General features: G+C 38.7%; 1 protein-coding gene across 1 annotated transcript in view; it reads left to right on the forward strand.

Moving 5' to 3' along the window:
* Nucleotides 1-22,999, forward strand: part of NELL1 (neural EGFL like 1) — a gene marked incomplete at both ends in the record, with an annotated part of 287,941 nt that overhangs the window by 114,997 nt on the left and 149,945 nt on the right. The window contains one exon of the mRNA XM_084263433.1: nt 22,707-22,832. Within this exon, the coding sequence (XP_084119559.1) occupies nt 22,707-22,832 (126 nt within the window). The remainder of the gene's footprint in view (nt 1-22,706; nt 22,833-22,999) is intronic.

The raw sequence follows: 22,999 nt of genomic DNA on the forward strand, positions 1-22,999 counted from the left end.
CCTCTCTCCCTCAGGCCTTATTCCTGTGTTGCGGGGGTTTTACAAGCAGCAGGGAAGTGGGGACACACTGCAGCAAATTGTGAGGGTTGTGCTGGCTCATCTGAGGAAAGCTGGAGAAGAGGGATATTGTCTGCACATTCTCTGCATTTCTAGTCCACCTGCTCTGGGTGGGAAGGTGTTGGCATCTACTGCAAGAGTGGATTTATTATGACATATAGCATAAGTTGAAGTCACAGTCATGCCCTTAAGCGAGGTTTGATTTAGCTGCTCACATTTTTTTCTCGAGGCTGTAGGGAAACTTATTCAGAAGGTTATTCTAATCCTGTTCCGCAGTATGAAAATCAAAGTGTAATTTAAAACAAACGACTTGCCAGACATTGAATGCCTAGTGAGCTTGTGCTAGTCCCTCGTGCAGAGGGTCATCAAATCAAATATTGTGGCAGAATTTTTGAAGTGCTTGGATAATTTTATGACCAATAGTAGCATTTGTAGTTATGAAAGGTAAGATAAAGATCATCAGCTCTCATGCTTCAAGGCATAAGGTAATCACTGCAGTGTTACAGGAAGGATATTTCCCCACTGAGCAGCATTACACAGTTGGTTATGTACATTATGAGGTGTGTTCTTTCCATGGATCTAAACCATTAGCCAAAGAGGTGACACTTGATGGGGGAACAGGTTACTAAGACAAATCTTGTATTAGCCACAGATAGGATATATGTTTCTGTGTGAAAGGGTTTCATTGCATCGTGTAATCCAAGCTGTTGCCTACAGGAATGTTGATTCACTAAAAATCATATAAAAGTGAGGGGTTCTCATTTCAGGCTTAGTAAATCTTGAGCTGCTGTGAGATGCTTACTGTTACTATATATATATGTGAAAGGTTGTTTGTTGTTTGCTGGGTTGGTGCTCTCTCCTGCCTTGCACCCCCTTGGAGCCAGCATCAGTCTTCAGGTGGGCACTTCTTGAGTTCGCTGTAGTTGGCAGGCAGACACATGGGCTCAAGTGTAAAAGCTTGATGCTTACCCTGCATAAGATGAGTGGCAGGGGTGTCAGGCACTGCTGGGTCCTGCCCAAGGTGGTCTCTGCCTTGACGGACTAGGCTGAGCTTCCACTTGGCTATTTAATACTTTCCTATTCTGTCCATATTTAGAGCTAAACATGAGGAAAAAGATAAGCATAGTAAGTTGCTGCTGCTAATAATAATAATAATATTAATAATATTGTCTGTATGCTCAGTCTTTGTTTAGCTAGGCTGAAAAGGCCAGAGTTTCCTTCCTTCTTTTCATGAAGGTTATTTTCCCATTCTTGCAATCGTCTTGGAAACCATTTTCTGGACATGTTTCCATTTTTTGTTTTGAAAGCAAGTGATCAGGAATCTCCACTCTTTCACATGAGATCTGACTAGTCCTTCTCAGAGTCAACCGAAAATGCCTTACGCATCCCAGAAATTCATTAGACCTTTTGCATCTGCAGCACATTGATGCTTCATAATCATCCTATTGACCAGCTTTCTTCCATTTCTTACAACTGATGAACCTCCTCTTAAAAGTAGAAATCCTTGTCAGTATTTTCTCTTGTCATGACGTTGCACTTCAAAATTTCATACCATTCAGTTTCCTAGCTCACAAGGTCATCTTATTCTTCCTTTGTGATGATCTTCCCTCTTCTGTGCTAATAACTGTGTCTTCTTTGCATTTCGTAATAAATCCCAAGAGTGGTTCTTGAGAAATACTATTGGTAACGTCTCTCTACCTTGAGAACAGCTTTTTTTTTCAGTGTAGACTCTTGTAACACCTCCCATTGAGAGTCTTCTATCCATCTTATGTTGTATTCTTATATTATTCTTCATTGCCTTAACACATTTTTCTTAGGAGATCTCCTAGTGATAAGAATAAATTTCTTTTGTCCCACTTCAGGTCTACCTCCATGCCTTTTTGATTACTGCCTGTCCCAAAGCCTGCTGTGTTCAGTGTCATCATCACATGAATATGTGCTCATCACTTCTCCTTTCTTGGAACAGAGGTCCTATGTTCGTGTTCTCCAGTGTTACTGTTGCTTTAGCAGTGATGATCTGGGATGCACAAAGGACAATGTTTTCAACTAAAGGCTTATGAAACCAACTGGTATAATAGGAAATCTTTAGTTTATAAGTTTACTTTATAGGCTGCATTAAAAAACTTGTCTCTGAATTTGTATTTTTATCTTATGGCTCTTTCAGTATGCTGGAAATGCTCCTGCCTGTGGCTCAGTCTTATGAGAAAATGGGATATTTCTCCAGATTTGGGGCTACCAGAATTAACTTTCTATTGCATCTGTATGAGAATAAGAGGATCCATAGCTAGTTTTCTAGTTTTCTCTTTATTTTCCTCATTCTCTTCTGCTTAGGTGAAAAACAGCCTATCACTGTTCATTCTGTTGTCCTTTGAAAGACTGTGTGGCTAATTTAGGAGATGTGGTTTACCTTGTTAACCAATCGCTCTTTTCCCATCCCTGTAAGTTTTTTGCTTACTCCTTGTATCTTTGATGTGCTTTTCATCTTTGCTGTGTTTATCTCACTTGCATTCCAAATAATTTCAACCTTTTATTAAAGTTATTTCTCTGCATTCTTGAGCTCAGTGCAGTCCAATCAGTTGTGTTAACTTAGGCGATCAGAGTTGGTCCTGTTAAATCCCAAACCTTCTTATTATGTATCCTGTTATGTATCAATTAACTCGTCAAAAGGCAAGTCAGTACACAATCATTTGATCAATTTCTTTCTTTTGCTAGCTCTTCTATAGGATTATCGCTGCTTTTAAGTTCTTCACTCAGGCTCAACTGTGATTAGAGGTAAGCAACCACCCTGAAGACTTCACATGATGGGTTAAAAAATTGCCAATTGCCACCCAAAAAATCACTAACCCCCCATGTTTTCAGGCTATTCTTGACTTCTGTCTTGCTCTCAGTTGATTGGATGTGATGACAGGATTACTCCCAGCTTCATATATGTTGTAGTTTTTTGTTTTCTATTCTTAATTTCTGGAGATTGATAAATATCTAGTTATATCTTTCAAGAAAGTATTTTATTGGATTTAGAACTGTCTTAATTTTAGTTTCACATTTATAACTGTAGTTAATCAAATTCTCTTGCACCTTAATTCACTTTGAAATAATTTCTAGTAATGAGGCTATGAATTTTTAAAATGTGGACATTCAGAAGAACCTTTTTGAACCACTTGCAGTTTTAAAGGAAAACATTATCTGGATAGTGGGCATACTTAGTACTCAACCACATAATTAAAAATAAGTGAGAACAAATGGTATGCAGAGTTATTTGATGCATTGTTATAGGATAAGAGAACTAGTGGTGTCCTTTTGTGTAAATGTATCCACAGTTAAAGTATTTTACTTGTTGTTACAATTCTGTCACTTCTGTGGAGGGCCATTGCTGGACAGAGTATAACAACTGCTGCATCATACTTTTTGTTTCCTATTGTAAAACATGCCAAACTCCACTGAAATCACAGTTTGAAAATTTGATGTAAATTACTGTAATAAAAGTATGGCAAAAAGAAGCAAACCCATTGGTTCTTATTAAACTTTTGAATGAATGGCCTGGCTAAGAGAACTTGTTTGTAGAACTGCTCCTTTTCACATGGGGCAGGCCCTGCTTACTGGTGAATCAACATACTGATTCATTCGTGATCCATTCTACCTACTTTTTCTTGGAGATTGTCCATATAAATTCTGATCCAGACATTCCTGACTGACATTGTGAAGTCTGAGAACGTCACAGGCATATGTGCAAAGGCTTTTTGTGTGTAAATTTGCCATAGTTATTCTGCTTAAATCTTGAAGACTGAATTGGTGGCAAAATGTAGATCTTAAAACATATTTCTAAATGGAAAACTTAGGGAAGCGCTCAAGAGAAATATGTGGTCACAGAAATTGCCCTAGATGGCCTCGATTTAGCCTACTCAAGGGAATTCAAACACATTGCATTTTAGGCATTAGATTTATGGAATGTCTTACATTTTTAAGCAATGGTTGTATCAGTCGACTGGACAGGAAAGAGAAGAATGCAGTGACAAGATTATGTTTGCAGCCAGACTCGAGTTGAAGGGAAGTAAGGGAATATTCAAATTCATGAAAGATTTTCCTTAAAAGAAATCATTATCAAAATTAGTAAGAAACCACTAATGTAGCACACAGTGTAATACCCAGGATGGAGAGATCAGAGAGACCAGAATGTTGGGGGGGGGGGGGGGAGGGGGTAGCCTGTGGGCTCAAAAAAAACTCCCACAAAAAATCCTGAAATCAAAACAAATCAAAAAAACACAAAAAAAGCTCCATTTGCTCTCTGGAGAGGAATAATAACTACAAAGTGACCTGAATAATGTGTGCTATTACAAGGTTTTTATTTGGTGGCATGAAAAGGCCAAACTCTCTATTTTCAAATGGGGGTTACTGTTTGGTGGTTTACAAATGGTGGGCTTTTTTAGTATTTGAATTACTTTACTTGTATAAAGTGCTGTGACTCCTAGATTTGCGTAGGATTACTATCTCTGAAATAGGCATCAGAAAATATATCTAAAGTTATTGCTCTTATTCTCCAGAAGCAAGTGTTTCAGCTGTTTATAGGGTAATTAACAAGTATTAAGATGTTAAGAAATGTATTGTAGTGGGATGAAGAATGGCAAATGCTTAGGGAGTGTTGTAAAACAAACAAAAAAAAATCCCAAGAGAGTAAATTCAACACCTCAAATAGAAAAACCCTTTATTGCCTCTACTTCTGCTTCTTCAAGCTCCAACTGTATTTTTGACATGTGACCCATTTTCTAAAAATAAAAATATGTCAACGATTAAAAATAAGTCAATACCTCCCAAAACCCCAATAAATAATTTCTAGTACTGGACTTTGGTCTTTTTAATTTGTCAGAGATTAATTCAGGTTCTGTGAAAGCTGTCTCCCTGAAAAGCTGCCTATTCCACATTCCCCATACAGACAGTCCCTATTTATCCCCTGCCTGTTCTTTGTACCAAATTTGTCAGCTTCCATTCCTCAGGGAGAAACTCCAGGTTGTGCCTGTGGTCTTTGGAAAGCTCTCTAAAATATTTAGGAATCTGAAAAAAACTGACAATCTCTCTGTCCCTAACAGTCCAAACGGGGAATATCAGGTTGGTAGGGAATATATAGAATATTTTTTTATTGCGTCTGTGTTTAGTCTCTACATATTTTTTTAATGTACACTTTTGGCATAACTGTCTGGTAAGGAGAAATATGTCTAGTATAATGGTAATTTCAAACTTGCCACAGCTACAATAACGTATGCTACAATATACTATGAAAGTTACAACCCCTGAAAAAAAGCTATGGAAATATTGCAGCTGGAGAAATAAGAGGAAATATTGCTACTACCTTGCAGTAAGTGTTGCTCTAATATGTCAATAATGACATGTGTTAAAACAATTTTGCCCACTGAGAAAAAGCAATAATGGCAGTGAGTGAGCGTGAAGGCCTGGACAATGTTGAATATTTTAGTCTTGACCTCCCTCTTTTTCTATAAAATGAGTGGGGTTTTTTCTTTCAGAGGCTTAAGGGGAAAATGACTTCTGAACCCTAAGGCAAGAATAGCAAAGGAGCACTCATTGTATGTGAAATAGTTTGTTGATGTGCTTTCAGAAGTTGTTGCTTCCTCTGAGAAGGTAGCATAGCTCTTTGAGCTCCAGCTTTGTGACACAAGGACTGCGACAGCCTGATTTTAAAAACCACTGTTACAGTCCATGTTGAAAGGCTAAGCTGTTGTCAGAAAGTGGGAAAGACTTCCAAAGTGATTTCTGAAGCAATTATAGGTAGGTTGCCTTTTTACTCTGTTGAATTTGGGAGGAGTTATCCTAAATTTTTTCCTGAATTGAGAGATACCGTGTTGACTTGGGCTGTGCCTGGTTGGTTGTTACTGAAGGAATCCAATGGTCCCTTGCCTTCTGCCATCATGACCCCAGTGCTCTTCAGTGCGGGGAACAAAGTGTGGCTGATGAGGTTGAGGAGTGATAAAGGGCAGCTGTTGTCGTGTTCCTTCTCCTCTTTCAGGCTAACAGAACATCACAGCTGATTGCTGCTGGTGAAATCTGCTGAGTTTGATGGAGCCTGTCACCATGTCTGGTAGACTAGGTACCCTGTAATCCATATCTGGGAGGGCCTCTACCACGTGAATTACAGAAGTCTTTTGCACAAAATTTTTGCCAGAATTTGCAAGGCTGCAATGGATTGAAGTGGCTTATTGATCCCGTGTCCCTGCACTGTGGTTACCAACCTAGGGAGTAATGTCAGGCAAGTTGACAGCTGCCTTATTTATTGTGGGAATGTGGTTGTTGACTTCTGAGGGTTTGTCATTACACTGTCGTCTTTCTTCTCTTGTTTTTTTGCTGTCAGTCTTTGCTGTGTGGGGAAAACAGGAGGCTCATAGAGAATCAAATAATCTTTGAATTGCATAATTTTTCTCTCTGACAATGTTGTGAGATAATTTTATGTTTAATAGTGTAACTAACACACCAAACCCCAGACTGTGGACATTTGGACTTCACTTGCTCTGTATAATATGCTGTAAAGGATAGCTGCTCAGGTACAACACCACGATGACATCTGTAGTTGAGAGGATAGTTTAGTCCAACTGGATGGAAGATGCCAGACTGGGGAGCCCGTCTCTTTCTTCAAGGACAGCGTAGCTTTGATCTGCAGCCATCTGTGTAGCTTTGCCGTGGCAGGCTTGATTTGTTTGCTCCCTGCTCTTGTTCTTACCCACGGAGACAAAACTGTGTACAATTATCTCTACTGAAATTAATTGAATTATATCTCTCCAGATCACTTTTGAGATCAGAAATGCATCTACTGTGGCTTATGGCTGAATTCAGAGGTCTGAGAAACTATTTTTTTAAGCCATAATACATGTTTCTTCACATTGTATATCAGTTTGCATCGATAGCTACTGATGAACCAATTCCTTTACGCCTTCAAGATGTCTGGGCCTTTTGGGTTGGTTGTAAGACATCAACTATCAGTATTTATTTACATAGATACTAGATAAAATGGCAGGCTAAAAGAAGATTGATAAATTGCAACACTGCAAAAATATAAGCCAGTGAGATTTGTACTCAGGAATAGGAACAGTTTTCTCATCAGAGAAACAGCAAGAGAACTAAAAAAACCTCCCAACAAACCAGGAGAAAAAGAGGGGCAGCAATTTGAAAGATGCTGTGAGTGGAAGAATTTCTTTTTTGCAAGGTAGTAACAAGTTGCTATACCTAAAGGAAATTTAGTGAGGAATAACGATTCACTTTGGTCACCTCGGAAACAAGCTGTTCATCTGCCAGTAGATATCTGAATTATTATTAAAATATTTTATTATTGTTATATCAGCAACATGGCTAATCAGATGTTTTAATATGTGATACTGCAACAAATTAATTCACTAAGATAGAACCAAATATAGATTTTAGCATATGGGTAATAATATCCTGGAATGTGCTCTTAGTATTTACTAGCTAGGTCTTAAAAACTCCCTGTGACTGAATGAAGATGGATGCTTTTCAATTTTTATCTGCTGTGTGTTAGTGCTTATCTTTTGTTACTGATTCCTGAACAAATTGCAGTGTGTGATGCCCCTTTAATTACATGCCTGTGCTTAGGATGCCCAGATAGAGACTTCAGGGTTTTAAAGCAATACACAGGCAACATAGCCCCTCCTGCATCTGCCTGAGGGAGTTGTGGATTGTTTGAATTCACATTGTGTACCCCATTTTTAAAAACTAGTGCAGATGTCAGTTGTCTCTCCCTTTTTTTTTTTTCTTTTTAACCAGCTGATGATTAGGCATGTAGATATTCTAGTGCACCTCATGAGCTGAATCTTGTCCTTGAGCCAAAGAGAAACATTCTCTGCCCATCATCCTTGGGATGATGTGTCTTCCTTGTATTTTAATGAATAGCCGAATTATGGGGCATTTATCAGCGTACAAGAATCTAGTACCTAGTTGAAAAACAGCAAGAGAATTTGTATAACCTAGAATCAGTGGAAATTACATGCTATGTAACTATATTTATAACAAATTCTTACCAACCTTTCTTTGGTTAGGAGTTCTTTACGATACTTTGTAAATCTCAGAATGATTTAACAGTGATTTCACTATTCTTGTAGGATTTTTTTACGTCATGTCTTGTCTAAAACTTTTTAAAGAGAATCTAGTTCTGTGATAATTTCCCAATGTCAAAGCAGTATCTGATTTTACCCTTCCAAAATCTTTGTGAAGATTCAGAAGCAGAGTTCAAACCATGTGACACGTTGAGGCAAATGACACATGCAGTTAGATAATTTAAAATTAATAAATAGAAAGCTATTCAGAAAGGACTGTAAAAATGATGAAGGGATTGTAGGAACTGATTTATGAGGCAAGACCAAAAGTTGGATATGTGTGGCTTGGCTGAGGAGATCTAATGAACATAACTGTCTTCAAATCTATGTGTGAACAGTCAGAGAGCAGCTTTCTGTGAATTCAGGTTTGTGGACAAAACAAAAGAAGTGTTTTAGGGCTGCCAAGATAATGAGAAGGTAGAGCTAAGGAACAGAGTTATGAGGGTTTCTGAAACACTGGAAGGTAAATAGAAACTGATTGTTAAGGAGAAATTTCTATATAAATTAATCATTGTTAGAACATAGGATTGATCGGTCTATTGTGTTGTTAGATTATTTCACTGATTTATATTTGGGTTTGTGAAAGTACTACAGGATGACAAGAAGCTGTTCATTGTTGGAAGAAGTTAGATGAGTTTTTAAAAAGAAATCTTGAATATCAATGTTTTGTGAGAAAGCAGCATGTGCTCAGTGTACAGATCTTGTTATTTTGCATAACTAATTTTTCCTTGACATTTATTATACCCAGAAATATGGATGCAGCCTAGATACAGTAGTCACACCTTTCCTTTGATTTAATAGAATGTCAAGTGAATTGCCTCAAGAAGGCTGTGAGTTCTGTTAAATGGTGGGTTTATGACTTAATAGGGTTTCAGTACATCACTCACCTTAATAAAAAACAATGCCTAACTAATTAAAATTGCATCTATCCGTTGTTAAAATTATAGTTATTAGCATCATTCTTAGAGGACTTAAGTAGAGTGGAAACTTGAAAAAACTTGATTTTGACTTCCCTTTTTAAATGTGTCTCTGATTCTTCATTCTTCACTGCTTGGGAGATACCAAATGTGACATAATTGCTTAAGTTACTTTTTCACAGGCTAAAGGAAATAAAATTCTTAGTTTAAAGTGATAAGTGAATTAAGTGGGTTTGCCTTGGCTAGCTGCTAGGTGCATACCAAGCTGCTCTGTCACTTCCCCTCCTTAACAAGATGGGGGAGAAAATACACTGAAAAGCTTCTGGGTTGAGATAAGGACAGGAAGATCACTTGTTGGTTACCATCTTGAGGAAAACAGACCTGACTTGAGGAAAATTAATTTAATTTATTGACAACAAAATCAGAATAAGATAAGGAGAAATAAGAATAAATCTAAAACCCACTTTCCTCCATCCCTCCCTTCTTCCCAGGCTCAACCTCACTCATGATTCTTCTACCTCCTACTCCAGAGCAGCACAGGGGGGATGGAGAATGGGACATACAGTCCATCATGTGTTGTCTCTGCCTCTCCTTCCTCCCCACACTCTTCCGCTGCTCCAGCATGGTGTCCCTTCCATGAGAGGCAGTCTTTCATGAACTTTTCAAATTTGGGTCCTTCCCATGAGCTCCAGTTCTTCATGAACTGCTCCAGTGTGGGCCTTTTCCTACCCTTACTTCCTCATTGACCTTGGTATCACCAGCTGTTGCAGTGTTTTTTTACCCTTTCATAAATATGTTATCACAGAGGCATTACTGATGTCACTTGACTCGGTTTCAGACAGTGACAGGTCCTTCTTGGAGCTACTTGGCATTGGCTCTGTCAGACATGGAGGAAACTCCTGACATCATCTCACAGAAGCCACTCCTACAGCTCCCAAGTTACCAAAACCTTGCCACACAAACACAATAAAGTAAGAGTTTATTTTCTACAGAAAGTCATGTGGTCTCCGTGATCATGACATACCTTTTCAAATTGTTCTCTTTCTACACTTTCTCAGCAGAAGGAGCTGCTATATTTATGGTTTTTAGGAGGGAAAACACCCTTGTATGGCGGTACAAGGGCTTTGGCTGTTGTAGAAATTGAATGGTTTGTGTTTGTGTTCTTTCAGTTATATAGCCATCTCAGTCTTGTTTTCCAGCCCATCATCAGGACCTTTAGCCTGACCCCTTTGTTCCCTAACAGTATGTGCTCCTTGGACGGTTAACCTAACATCTAGACTCTTACTTCCCTCTCTAGCTCAGTTTCATCTCTTCTTTTTTTATTTTTTTTTCTATTTTTCTTCTGCCTTTCCCCAAACATTAATGTTCTCCTTCTCTATGAATGCTGTTATTCTGAATCTGTTTTGAGATGCTTTTCTCTGCTTTCCATCAAGAGGCCCGCATTAAAGATGGAAATACAGGCAGGGACTTCTCCCCTTGCTTCTCTTTACAGCAATCCTAAAAGCGCTGTTGTTTCTCTTGTAAAGAGGAGGTTTTCATGGTCTTTGCCTTCATGGAGGCTGTTGTGTGCTGCTGTACAGGGATGCACATCTGTGAGAGGTTGTGTCCTCTACCCCTGGGTGTGCCTTTCTGCTCTATTTCTGGTAGATGCTGGTGAATGGACCAGATGTCAGTCTGTCTACACTTTCACTGAAAAAGCATTGCACCTACAGGTTCTCCTGTAGACTGGCTGGTAAGAGTAATTTTTGGCAGCCATTTATCCTAGCAATAGCAGATAGACAAGATTGCAGTTTAGGAAAGCAAAGGATACCACAAGATTGGGACGTGTGAACAGAGCACAGATGAGTGGAACAGTGTAGCTTAATCCAGGAGTTTAAGGTAAGAAGAGAGACATTTAAAAACAACTTTTGTTTAAACATTTATTTTGTAAAACACCTTTTGTCAAGGATTCGAGGGTCATGTAGTAATCTGCAGCATCCAGGCTTGTTGGGGAACAAGTCCCACGGATGCCTGCAAGCTCTCTTTACCAGCAGCTACAAATTTGGCCACCATTTGGCAGCTACAAGTTGGCATTCACTATTATATGCTGGTCTCGATGCGTTGATATGCACTGATGTGCGCTTTGTGTTCTCAATTTTATTTTTTTCAATAACAAAATCCAGAAACTTTGTGTTAAGAAAACAAATCTCAGAGACACTTCAAAGTAGGGTCTTTATAATCACGTGAGTTCTATGTGGGGTAGCTTTACTTTGACAGTCATCACCTGTCGTGTTTTTAGAAGTCTCTGGTGATGGTAGCATGTTTTCATAAAGCAGGTGGTGTCCTCTCTGGCTGTGGTATGATGCTGACTTCATGCTGGGTGCTACAAAGTGAATTGTTTACGTTGCTGGTAATAAAAGAACAGTAGCTTGCAATGTATGTGAAGAGAAAGTTTTGGAAACCATTAGATATGATCTTTTGCACTGAATTTTGTTTTTTTTTTCCTGTAGTTTATTTACAACAAATGTAGAATGACCATTGAGATTAAGCAAGAATCTTGCATCTTAGAGCTGGTGAAAATGCATTTTAGACCTATCTTAATATTGATAGTGAAAGCTTGTACTATTTTTATAATGTTTCTCTCCAGGAACAAAAAAAATGAAGTTTTCATCAACAGCAATCCAGGAGTTACTAGTTTGTTTTTTAATAAAACCTAATCTAGCTTAAAAAATTGAGGTCGAGCACAGGACTTGAAAGCAGTAATGTTGGTTCAACTCTCCTTTTCTCATTCAGCATGAGATCTTTGATTCAGGACTTGTGAAGAACTGTCTCCCATGGGTGGGACTCCACAGTACAGCAGGGGAAGGGTGTGATGAACATTACCCCCCTGCCCCCCAAATCCCTAAGCATATGGTTATGAAGGGCAACAACTTGTGAGGAACTGACTGAAGTCCCCATTCCCTGCCCCTCCCTGCGCCCCATTGAACTCAGAGTCTTTCCCTTCACTTTCATGAGGATTACTGCAACCTTCTGCCACTGCCCTGCTGTACCCGGTCTGTGTTTCACAGAATTTTGCTGGGTTTTGAGAGAACTGCTTATAGGTGATAAAAGCCTTTCTTAGTCATGCTGGAATTGGGACTTATTGCTAATAACATGCTAGGAAATGTACATAATGATGTTAGCAAGAAAATAGTAATTTAGTGTCACAAATAATAACACAATGCTGCCTCTGTTCCTGACCTCCACTCCCAAAGGTCAGGGTGCTGTGTACTACAAATTAAAACCCTGTTTCTGGAAGAGTCTCGGAAAGCTTGTTTGCAGTATGACCTTTTGCAGGAGGGCACATGCTCATTCAAGATCTTCTGTTATGTCAACCAAGCAACAGAAGTGTTTGCAGTTTGCTTTCATGGCCAGGAAGGATTTGGTCAGCATCTCTGTTCCATCCTTTCTTTGTGCTCTGACAACTGGTCTTGGTGGAACTCGGAATCTGTGTGAATGCATTCCTCAGTAGTTGATACTGATAAAGGAAACGTGGGTAGAGACATCAGTGACTTACTGTGATGCTAATGGATATAGTAATTCAGATGTGGAGTGATTAGAAATTAAATAATAAGGACCTGAGTGTCCGAATTATTTTTTTTAACTGCAGCTAAACTTTGAGTATGTTGTGAAAGGGGAAAGCGTTAAACAACCAGTTCATTTTCATAGCCAAAAGCAAAACACTTAAAACTTCATACTAAGTGTTGAGGCAGGAATTAGGATTGCAGATAGATTATTTTTACAATCAACTGCTGGATTCTCCCCTGCCCCTTTTTAGTGTTCCTCCTGTTTAACTCACCTCAAGTAATGCTGAAGGAATGCAGTATTATTGCAATCTCCAAACCAGAAATGCCTCTTCCAGTAACTCATGCTATAAATCACACCTGATTACCATATTTGCTTAGATGAGAAATGCATCTTGCACTCTTCAGTTATGTCAATTAAGGTTATGTTTCTAGGGAAAAATATTTATAATATTGAAAATTAGATGGTTTTCCTTTGCTGATGTTTTCTTATTTATTTATTTTTACATTATAGATTAAATTAAATTTAAGGCAGCACAAACAATAACTAGATTGTGTGGCAATGATGTAGAATAAAAAATGGTGTTTAGCATGGCTTAGGGGAGTACTAGGAAAGGAACTGTTCCACAACCATCTATAATTTTTTCATCTTGAATAAGATATTTGTCTCTAACCCTGTGTGGAACTTATTAACAGGGAATAGTCTGGCCCCATGAAAATAAAATCAGTGAATCCTCTATCATGTGAAACCGCCTGGTTTGGCTTATGTGGGGTTGAAGAGGCATAGTTGCCAACTTTGCAGTGATGGTGAGTTCAATGTTTCCACATGGATTTTTCAGCAGAGATGGTTGGAGGAACAAGATGTGATGGAAACAGATGAATAATGAATGGTTGAAAAAAATGTTGAGAGAGAACATTTAGGAAAATGCAAATAGTGTTGTGAAGGCCATCAACATAGAGGCACAGTGAATGTTTACAACATGGGACAGTGTTTTTTCCATTAACTGTGTGCTGCTTTGCACTGCACAAATGGTCACCGAGTAAATAAATTTAGTGTGAAAATTAATGTTGTATTATTTGTTGCTTTAGGGTTGGGGGTTTTTTTCTAAGAAATGGAAAAAGCAACACCCCCATCCTACCCCCAACCTCCCCAAAATCCCTAAGCATACGGTTTTCATCAGCATTTAATTTTTCAGAGAGATACAATGTCCTTCAAAATGGCACAGTAAAAGGTTGCCGTGGGCACAGGGATTCTAGATCAATTATATGGGTTGCCTTCTACAATTTATCATTTGAAGATAGCATCTGTGTGGATTTGAAAGAATAAAGCCAGTCAATATCACAGGCGACAAACTGGGTAAGAGAATTAGGGATAAAAATAGAACAGTGAAACAAAAATTGTGGGTGACGATATAGACCAGTGCTGCTGGAACCAGGTATTTAATGTAACTGCTCTCAGTACAGGGGTATGAAGAAAGAATTGCTTGATTTGATACAGTAATCCATTGTTCACCCTCAGCCATTAGTAAAATCAGATAGAAGGGATTGAAGAGGTAAGGTATTAGCTGAATGAAAATGGATATGCTTATTTCAGTGTATCATATTATTTTGCTAACGTAGGTGAACAGAAGATTAGAGGAAAAACAATGCTTGCCTCACCTTTTCCCTTCCTCTCTTGTCCCCATATAAGCATCACTGGTTTCTCTGAGAATGCTTAGACAGATTAAAAAATAATGATTGATAAATAGGGGAATCTGTTACAGAAACCTGACATTGCTTTTTCAAGAGCAGTATTTATTTCATCAGTGCTTACTGAGATAACTCCAAAAGGAGTTTGTTTCCTAAGTGAAATCAAAGCCAAAGCAAGCAGGGCTTTGGGGGCTACGTTTATGTAACCAGTAAACTAGAGGCAATCTTTCTAGGGAACAGAGCTGTTTTGGTAAGAGTGAAGTGTTTATATTGCTTTGTTTTCTAATGGGCTGTAATATATTTGGAAGCAGTAGTAGCATAACCTTTCATTTGACGTAGACTTATGTAATGGTAACTCTTACACCCGAGCATGAAGTAGTTAGATTTGGAATGAATTCTTGTGCATTAAGAGCCTTTGAAGAAGAAAAATGGTGGTACTAAATACTAAGAGAGAGTAGTCCAGTTAGATTTATTATATATAAGTCTTCCTACTGCAAATTCCTGTAGTAATTGAAGTTTCTGTCGTGGGTTGTAGCCAGGGGAAGGCGGTTTAACTTCCTGCGTGTCCCAGATAGGCAAATTGCATTGCACCATTTATGTAGGGGAATAGACTTTACAGATACTCATGTTTTAGTTGCCCTGGACAAATTCATTGTATGAGACATGTATTCCTGTTCAGGGAATGGTGCAGATCAAACCCAGATCATCCTACTCCAGCTTTTAGTGAGGAAGGAATGGAGAACAGTGTCAAGTTGCTGATTCCAAACTTTAAAGCTCTTAGCTGCCCAGAGTTGTGTGGTGCTGACAGACAGAGTATAGCTCACAGCTTACAGTTTGGCTTATCATATTATCCTTGGTGGCAAGAATTTGTCCCACAAGCCTTATGATAAACATTGGGGTTTTTTTTACCATCTCCTTCTCAACAGCTAGGAGATTTCCAATGCACCTCCTGCTTTAGGGAAAGATATATAGGATGCCTAGGGAGGAATGTCATTGTTTTTTCACAGTCTGTTGCCTAGTGCAGGATGGAGAGAGCCAGTGGCTTTTAGTGTTTTGTATACTGTTCCTTCTCCGATGAACTGGCAAACATAATTACTGTGGTGAAGTTAAGCAATGTTTTCTTTATTGGGATACATGTTCCTACACCCGTGTAGGCATTTGTTACATTTATAAAGATGAACGTTGGGTACCCCAACATCTTGCTTAACACATCTGTGGGCATTTTTATTTGTTCCAGAAATGGAATGCTAACATTCGGAGTGAAGCCTTAAAAAAGCTTCTGTTCTGAGAAAGGTAAAATGTATGATTATTTCCTAACTTTGACTAAGTATGGGTGATGGATGAAAGGGTTTATAATGTGAATTAGTGAACATGCCACTTCTAAAAGTGAATAAAAAAGAATAGCAAACAGTTTTTGGAGCTGTTTTTAAGATAATATGAAAGAACAAGCTAATGCCGTTGTGGGACTTAGAGCTACAGGGGCTTTTTTCTAATTTCACAGTTTTATAAAAGAAGATTTCAGAATGCATCGCGTTCAAATTGCATGCCTTTTCCTGGGTTTGCCTTTTATCTTTCTCTGAATTTATCTTTTACTGCAGTGTCACCGGCAATATTGTCAGCAGCATTACTGTGGCTATAGATTGAGGTAGCTCAGATCCCTACTGGTTCATTGTGTAGTCCTGTTCTCGAGGGGTACAGTGATAGTTCCTGTGATAGTTACCTGTGAAAATCCCTGTGTACTCTCAACCAATGAGTGGAAAACTTCTTTTGTATGCTTCTTCCTGCAAAGTTCCCAGAGCCACCATCTTCCACAGAGCCAGCACCAGTTTATTTGGGATTAACTCCATTTTACTTGGGCTGGTCTCATAATCATCATCAGTTGCATCTTACATTTGATTGTTCAGAGGGCTTAATACAGATCAAGAGGACATAAGTGTTTGGGTTTTCTTCTGATAGATACCAGGCGATTTCCCTGATATATATAGAATTCTTTCTTGATGTAGCTGCTGGTATTCCCGAGTATGCTGAAGTCCCTGGGATTGATGAAACACCTCTCTACTGTAATGTCATTGAGAGGACATAATGAATGTTCCTCAGAATCCACAGAGAAAGAGAAAGAAATGGAGACACTTGATTGAATCCAAGAGGCCAGAGAGCACCTGAAGAGCAGGGATGGTGGCACTGACTTGGGTAAGCGTTCTGAATCTGGCTGGCCAGGCAGACCCTGAAGCTGAGAAGTAGCTTGCTCCTTCCATAGTCTTTCATAAGCCACTTAGTGGAAGAGCAAATTAAGCAGCATCTTTAAGAAAAAGTCTTTACATCCTCTCAGGCACAGCACTTAGTATTCTTTTTTTCTGCCTTGCATTTTAAGACAATTATCAGTATATTTTCAAAGAAGAATTAGAAAAAGAAAATTAAAAGCCTTGAATAATCCTGGATAAAGCCATCTTTCCTAACTTCAGTTAAGTGCTAAGCATCATAGAGGCTGCTATTATACAAGAAGAATCTTGACTTGTTTTTGCTACTTGCTTTGGCATGTTTGAGCAAATGACTGAGCTGCTGCCGTTAGCCAAAACCTGTTCCCCCAAATGTTTCATTCTGCTTTTTGTGATTATTTTTAATCTGTGTTCTCTAAGCTGCATTATCATATATGAATTCTGGCTGCGTATTTTTAAAAATAACTTATTTGCAACTGTCAGAGATACCTTCTGAATAAGTTATCAACCATCCCTAAGAGCTTATAGCTACAAACATTTTAGAAGAAGTAATATTTATAAGTCTGGGAACATTTTCTATTAATGTATTTATCAAACGAATGCAGTTGTTCACTTAGGGTTAAGGCAACAGCTCCTTTCTGTTAAAAACACCACCACGTTACTTGTGTTTTCCTTAATGCTAACACATCAGTGGCAGCTTTCTAATGGATTTAAATGATCTTTTACAGAAAGTGCAGTTTAAATAAACCGGTTTTATCCTAACAGATTTCAAGGCTCTTGAGGACGATCTGCCCCAAAACAACCACACAGACATTTAATAATGCATCCTAAATTGCCAGTGTAATGATGGGAAGCGCAAGGGAGAGTGGAACTGCAAGTTTTCAGTTTTCCTTTGAGAGTAGCAGAGTTTAGTGGAATAATAAAAGGGAAATCTTTTCCCTTAGAGGGACACTGGATAGTCTGGACAGCAAGTTTTATAGAGTCTGATGTTGTCATTCATAATAGGATGGTGATATTTTGAGGAATGGTGACCAAAATGACTGTAGCTGAAATATCCTGGTTCCAAGGAGTTGGTCAGATCATTGGAGACTCAGGTTATGGAAAGCTTTATTTTTTTTTTAATTTTCATTTTTTTAAGGCAAAATTGTTGTGATTCTTTTTTTTTGAGAATGACTGTTTACTTTCCTGAGTGTGATTAGTAAAATAATTTAACCTTAACAGTATTGAAATAAAGAGGGGGAAGATAACTTCATTTGAATTCTTATTTTTGTCCGATCTGGGGAATGTTACATATAGTTCAGGGCTGGACTGTGCATTGCATGTACCTGTATGTTGCTAAATATTTGTTTAACCTTATATTTACATAGTTGCCATCTTTAGAGGGGCAGTTGAATTGCTATAAAGTGGATTTGGAATATTGATACTCTTGTCTTGATCATAAAATAGGTATATATCAATGTAAAGCACACTTACATGGTGCCCAGAGGAGGAGGCTGTACCATTTTTAATGATGCTGTAAAAGCCAAAGTGATAGTATTTCCTGATATTATTATATTGATAGGTATTTTATTGCTTATGAATTCCCAGGTTATTCTACACCATCCCTAATTTATGACGGCATTTTTAGTTAGTTGGTTACTTAATGACATTAGGGTAATATTTCTCAGCTTTATTGATAGTGAAATTTTCCTTTGGTTTATCTGCTTTGGGTTTTTTCCCTGCCTCTGAACGGGCTGCAGCTCTGTTCCTCTGAGAGGAATGGTGAGGGGCTGCTGTGTTTGCTCTGCTGCCCTGCCTTGCAGGAGATGAATTGCTATCAAGCAGTACAAGCTGGTAAACAGTTTTTAAGGGTAGCCTAAACATTTGCAGCCAATAATTAGTCTTTTCTTACTTAGACAACCAAGGGAAGCTGAGCTGCTGCCAGCTCACAGGGAACTGCTGACTGCTGCTGTCTAATGCTTTATGGCTCCCTGAGGGTTATGTTGCAGAATTTGAGAAAGCAATCCTGTGTTAAAAGTCAAATCCAGGTATGGGGTATGTTAGACATATGCAGAAGAAGACAGGCAGTGGGAGGATAAAAAATAAGGTAAGCAGAGATGAAGACAAGTGAGTCTGGCAGTGGAAAGATGAGAGCAGGAGGACAGAATCAGGGAGAATTTGGAGAATGAAAAGTAAATATAATGAACAAGGAGATGCTGAGTCAGTTGAGTGAAAATAGTATGTGTTCGTTATCACATAAGCATGGGGTGACTGAAATTTTAGGACCTCTCTTATGCCCTACTACTCTTGAGGTCTACTGTTTTGGAAACATTGTTTATATGATTCCATCAACTTTTGTATATAAGATTTTATAAAATTTAAATAAGAACACAGATTGATTTTGCATTTTTAAAAATCCAGATTATTTAGACCAGGGTAAATAAAGTTCAAGTGACGGCATAATATTAACTTGAATAAAAAGAAGGGAGGGAAACTCATGCACCCTCCACCCCCCATTAGTTGGGAGTCATGAATTAGAGATCAAAACTTTTTCCAGAGCTGTTCTTCACCTTTCACCTTTCATTCACTTTTTGGATGAACGGACAAAACTCCCGTTGCCATTAACAGGAACTGTGCCCACTTTACAGCGGAGATTAATTAGGTTTGATGTGACTTGTTGGTGGGTACAAACAATAGAAAGATCCTCTAGTTGTGATTTGGTGTCTCATTGTCATCTGTAAGTATTGTCTCTACTTAACAATAGGATTCCAAGTCAGGCCTGGAAAAAATGGTTTGTAAAGTAGGTTTTCAGGTGATAAACCCTCTTTCACTGGCCATCGCTTGAACATCATGTGTATTGTCTTTCCATCCTATCTTGTTTCTCTCAGTCGGTATGAGATGATGAGTGCCTGCTGTGCAGCAAAAAGCATGTCAGGTGCAAAGCAGGTATCTCCACTGAGATACTCTTCTTGTACTCTGTCCCAGCATACTCATAGCATTGCTGAGGGCAGTGGCACAACTAATAAAAGATAAGAAGCAAGTTTGCAAAAACTATTCAGAAGTGTTGTAAGGAGTAATGGTGGTAACTGATTAGCTGTAGGGTAGGTGAGTACTGCGCTAAAGATAGCTCTGCATAGGGAATGAACCCTGTTTTGCCAACTGTTAAGGAGAGGCTTGAACACAATAGAGCAGCAGTCGCTAATGTGATGGTACCTTACTGAGAAGCTGAAGCCCAAATGTCTTTGTTGTTGCAAAGACCTAGCTTATGTAGATGGAAGCTGGTGATACATGAATGATCATTATGCTGTGTCAAGTCTCATTTTAAAGACCATAAGTATACGTTTTTAAAAGAAAAACAAACTACTTCACCAGTCTAGAGGGAAACATAAATCATGTATTTTTATCACCTCAAAAGACCACTAGAAGATGAGGTCTAATATTTCAAATGCGACAAGCAATCTATACACATGAATCACAATTTGAGTTCCATTACAACTGAGCTGATATATACCACTGTGTGCTTTATGGATTTTGCTCTAACAATATTAAGTAAAGACCCAAAGCTTTTTGTGATGAATACCTAACCTTTTACAAGAATTTGTAGAAGTGTGTCCAGGAACAACAGCTTTAGCATTGCCCTACAGGCTTTAATAAGAAAATGCTCCTGCCAGTTTTGACCTCTCAATATTATTGTCTGGAAAGGAAATGCATGTGTTGGTAGAAGGCTAATATTGCAAAAGTAAAAGCAAATGTGAAATACTGAAATGTCTTATGGAAAATGCACCAGGAAAGATTGAGAAGAGACTTAAATAAATGAGCAAAGTTTGAAGAGAGGGATCTTTTGTTCCTGCTGCTTCCTTTGTTAGGACCAATCTTTTCTTCCCGTACTCAAGGACTTCTGCAGCAACTCGGTGTCAGTTGTTCTCAGTTTCCCTACTTATAGTCAAGTCATCACTTGAAGTCCTTAGTCTCTTTTTGAGAAATACTCCCACAGTGATATTTTCACATAGGCTGCTGTGAATTTTCTTTTTATCTCTGGGTTTTCTCATATTTTGTGTTACAGTAATGTGGACCTTGCTTGCAATGAATCAAAGTTCAAACATCTTCACCTTTGAGACATTCAATCCTCTCACTTTTCTTTGGGGGAAGAAAGAGGAGTGTTGTCCAGTGAATTCCATGAGGAAGCTGGAGACAGAGGATAGCACATAAGGTTAATTTTGAGTTGGATTGGTTGCTGTTTTGACATTCCTGCTTTCTTTTCAGATATCTTTTCGTTCTTTTCCTTTTTATGCTAGAAAATTATTAGATATGCAAGAACAAGACTCCTCAAAGCTATGCTCCAAAAGCCTATTAAAAAGAGGCTGCAAGCAGAACAGTGTGAACACACGTCAACACCTGAGTGTTTCCCAAGTGGCTCTAGCACTCAGTAGTGTGATAACAAGACATGTGGGAGGATTTTTCTTGGCTTTTATCTTCCATGTATTGATGCTCCTGACTTTTTAAAATTCATTTCATCAAGTGCCACTGCAACAGAAACAACAGAAATGCAGGAATGAGATAGTTCAAGGTGTTTGCAGTGGTATACAAAGTCTTTTGTCTCCAGGCCATCATTTCTAATTCAGCCCAAGTTGGCAGCAGTCAGAAATCACTGCCAACTGACAGCTGTTTGGTGGCCAACACAAAGTGATTTAGCTAGTCATTCCTACTGGACAGATGTCTGTAGTATAGAAAGCGTGAGCACAGCTGGCATGTGTTTCATTTTTAGAGACTGGAAAGTGTGTGTGTTTGTCAACTGCAGCTACTTCGCTTTAGGGAGGTTAAACAGAATACCTGAATTTAGGCAACCAAGAACTCAGTATGTGCACATTTCAACTCCTCCACCTTCCACCCTGAGATCCTGATGTTCTGGCAGTAATGGCTTTTAGCCCTTCCATTGTGTCTTCATAAGCACCAAGTGGTAAGACAGATGGGAGACTGTAGCTTGACTTCTACAAGTGGCTGTGCAGAGGAATGTGGTAGGAGGCCACACTGTGGGGTTACTAACTCATCTGTACCCCACCGGCTGAGGAGGTCCTTCGGTTGTGTTGTCAATTAATACCTTTCCTGAATGTGAGCAAGCAATATCAAGGAGAAAGTCACAGGAGATAAAAATGAGTCTGATTCATCTTCCTTTGTCTGGACCAATGTAACACTAGAATTAATCTTTTGAAAACCATGAATTACTTTATGTAAAATCTGTCCTACTAAGCAGAAAATCTATCCTGCTGAGAAGAAAACCAAAGAGAATTCTTCAGTATAATGGCTGGGTTTGTGGGGAAGGATGGGGGAAGATATTACAGTTTACAATATCACAGAGCTTTGGGATATTTAAACAGGCAAGTAAATGATAGGTTTGATTCACTATTGTGAAAAGTTTTGAACTTTGGATTTGCAGCAGCAGTAGAGATTGCTCAAGCAAACAGAGATAGGAGGTCAAGTTTCTACTGCTCCTTAGTCATCTCTTTTTTTTTTTTTTTTTTTCTCCTCCCATTGGTATGATTTAGAGCAGGTTAAAATGGATTTAGTTGACTGCCTCAATCTTCTGCTTGTGTGGGATGTGGAATTGGCAGTGTGCTGTTCAGTAGGTCCTGCAATAGAAGTGTGTTTCACGGACAGGGCACTGTCAGAGCACTCAGGTGAGTCTGGAGGGCTGGAGTACTCGCTGAGAGCTCAGCAGTTGAATCTGCTACATTACTCTGACAAACGTCATCATGCCGTATCTATCCAGAACTGCAACTGATATCGTGCTGTGCAGTTGTTACGCCTTCATGGTTTAGTTTACTGATGAGACAGAATTAAGATTTTCTGTGTTGCAGACTTCCAACACTATTTTATGTTTTGAAAATCCTGCTTTGGTTTTTGCATTTTAATATTGTAATTGAAAAAAAAAAAAAAAGAAAGTATGTGTTATTTTTCCAGAGTTTAAAAAAAATAAAATCATGAAGAACAGTGGAAGAAACCCATTATTATAATATAGGAATTGTAGCTCTCCTAAGGAATACCTTCCTACTAAACTTGCCTTGTTGTTTAATGTTAGAGTTAAAACAGATTGCCTTTGGAGTGGTAAATGAAATTTATTTTCTCTTATTCTAATATTGTGTCATGTTAGTCGTTTTACTAAGCCTGAGTGTAAGTTTCCTTGCTGATTCTTCCCTGCAGATATTGACGAGTGCGCTGCCAAGATGCATTACTGTCACGCCAATACGGTGTGTGTTAACCTGCCTGGATCCTACCGCTGTGACTGTGTCATGGGATATGTACGTGTGGATGATTTCTCCTGTACAGGTGAGCTTTTAAGTGTACAGCAGTACACTCTGTATACTCTGTGTGTTGTGTGTGTGTGTTGCCTCGCTGCCATACTGAATCCCACATGCTACCGGGCCCTCCACTGGCACAACGCTTAGGCACAGGCAAGGTAGGTAGATGTGATATGAGAGGTACCTTTCCTATGT

The sequence above is a fragment of the Gallinula chloropus genome, assembly GCF_964237585.1.
Source record: "Gallinula chloropus genome assembly, chromosome: 4".
NCBI classification, from domain to species: Eukaryota; Metazoa; Chordata; class Aves; order Gruiformes; family Rallidae; genus Gallinula; species Gallinula chloropus.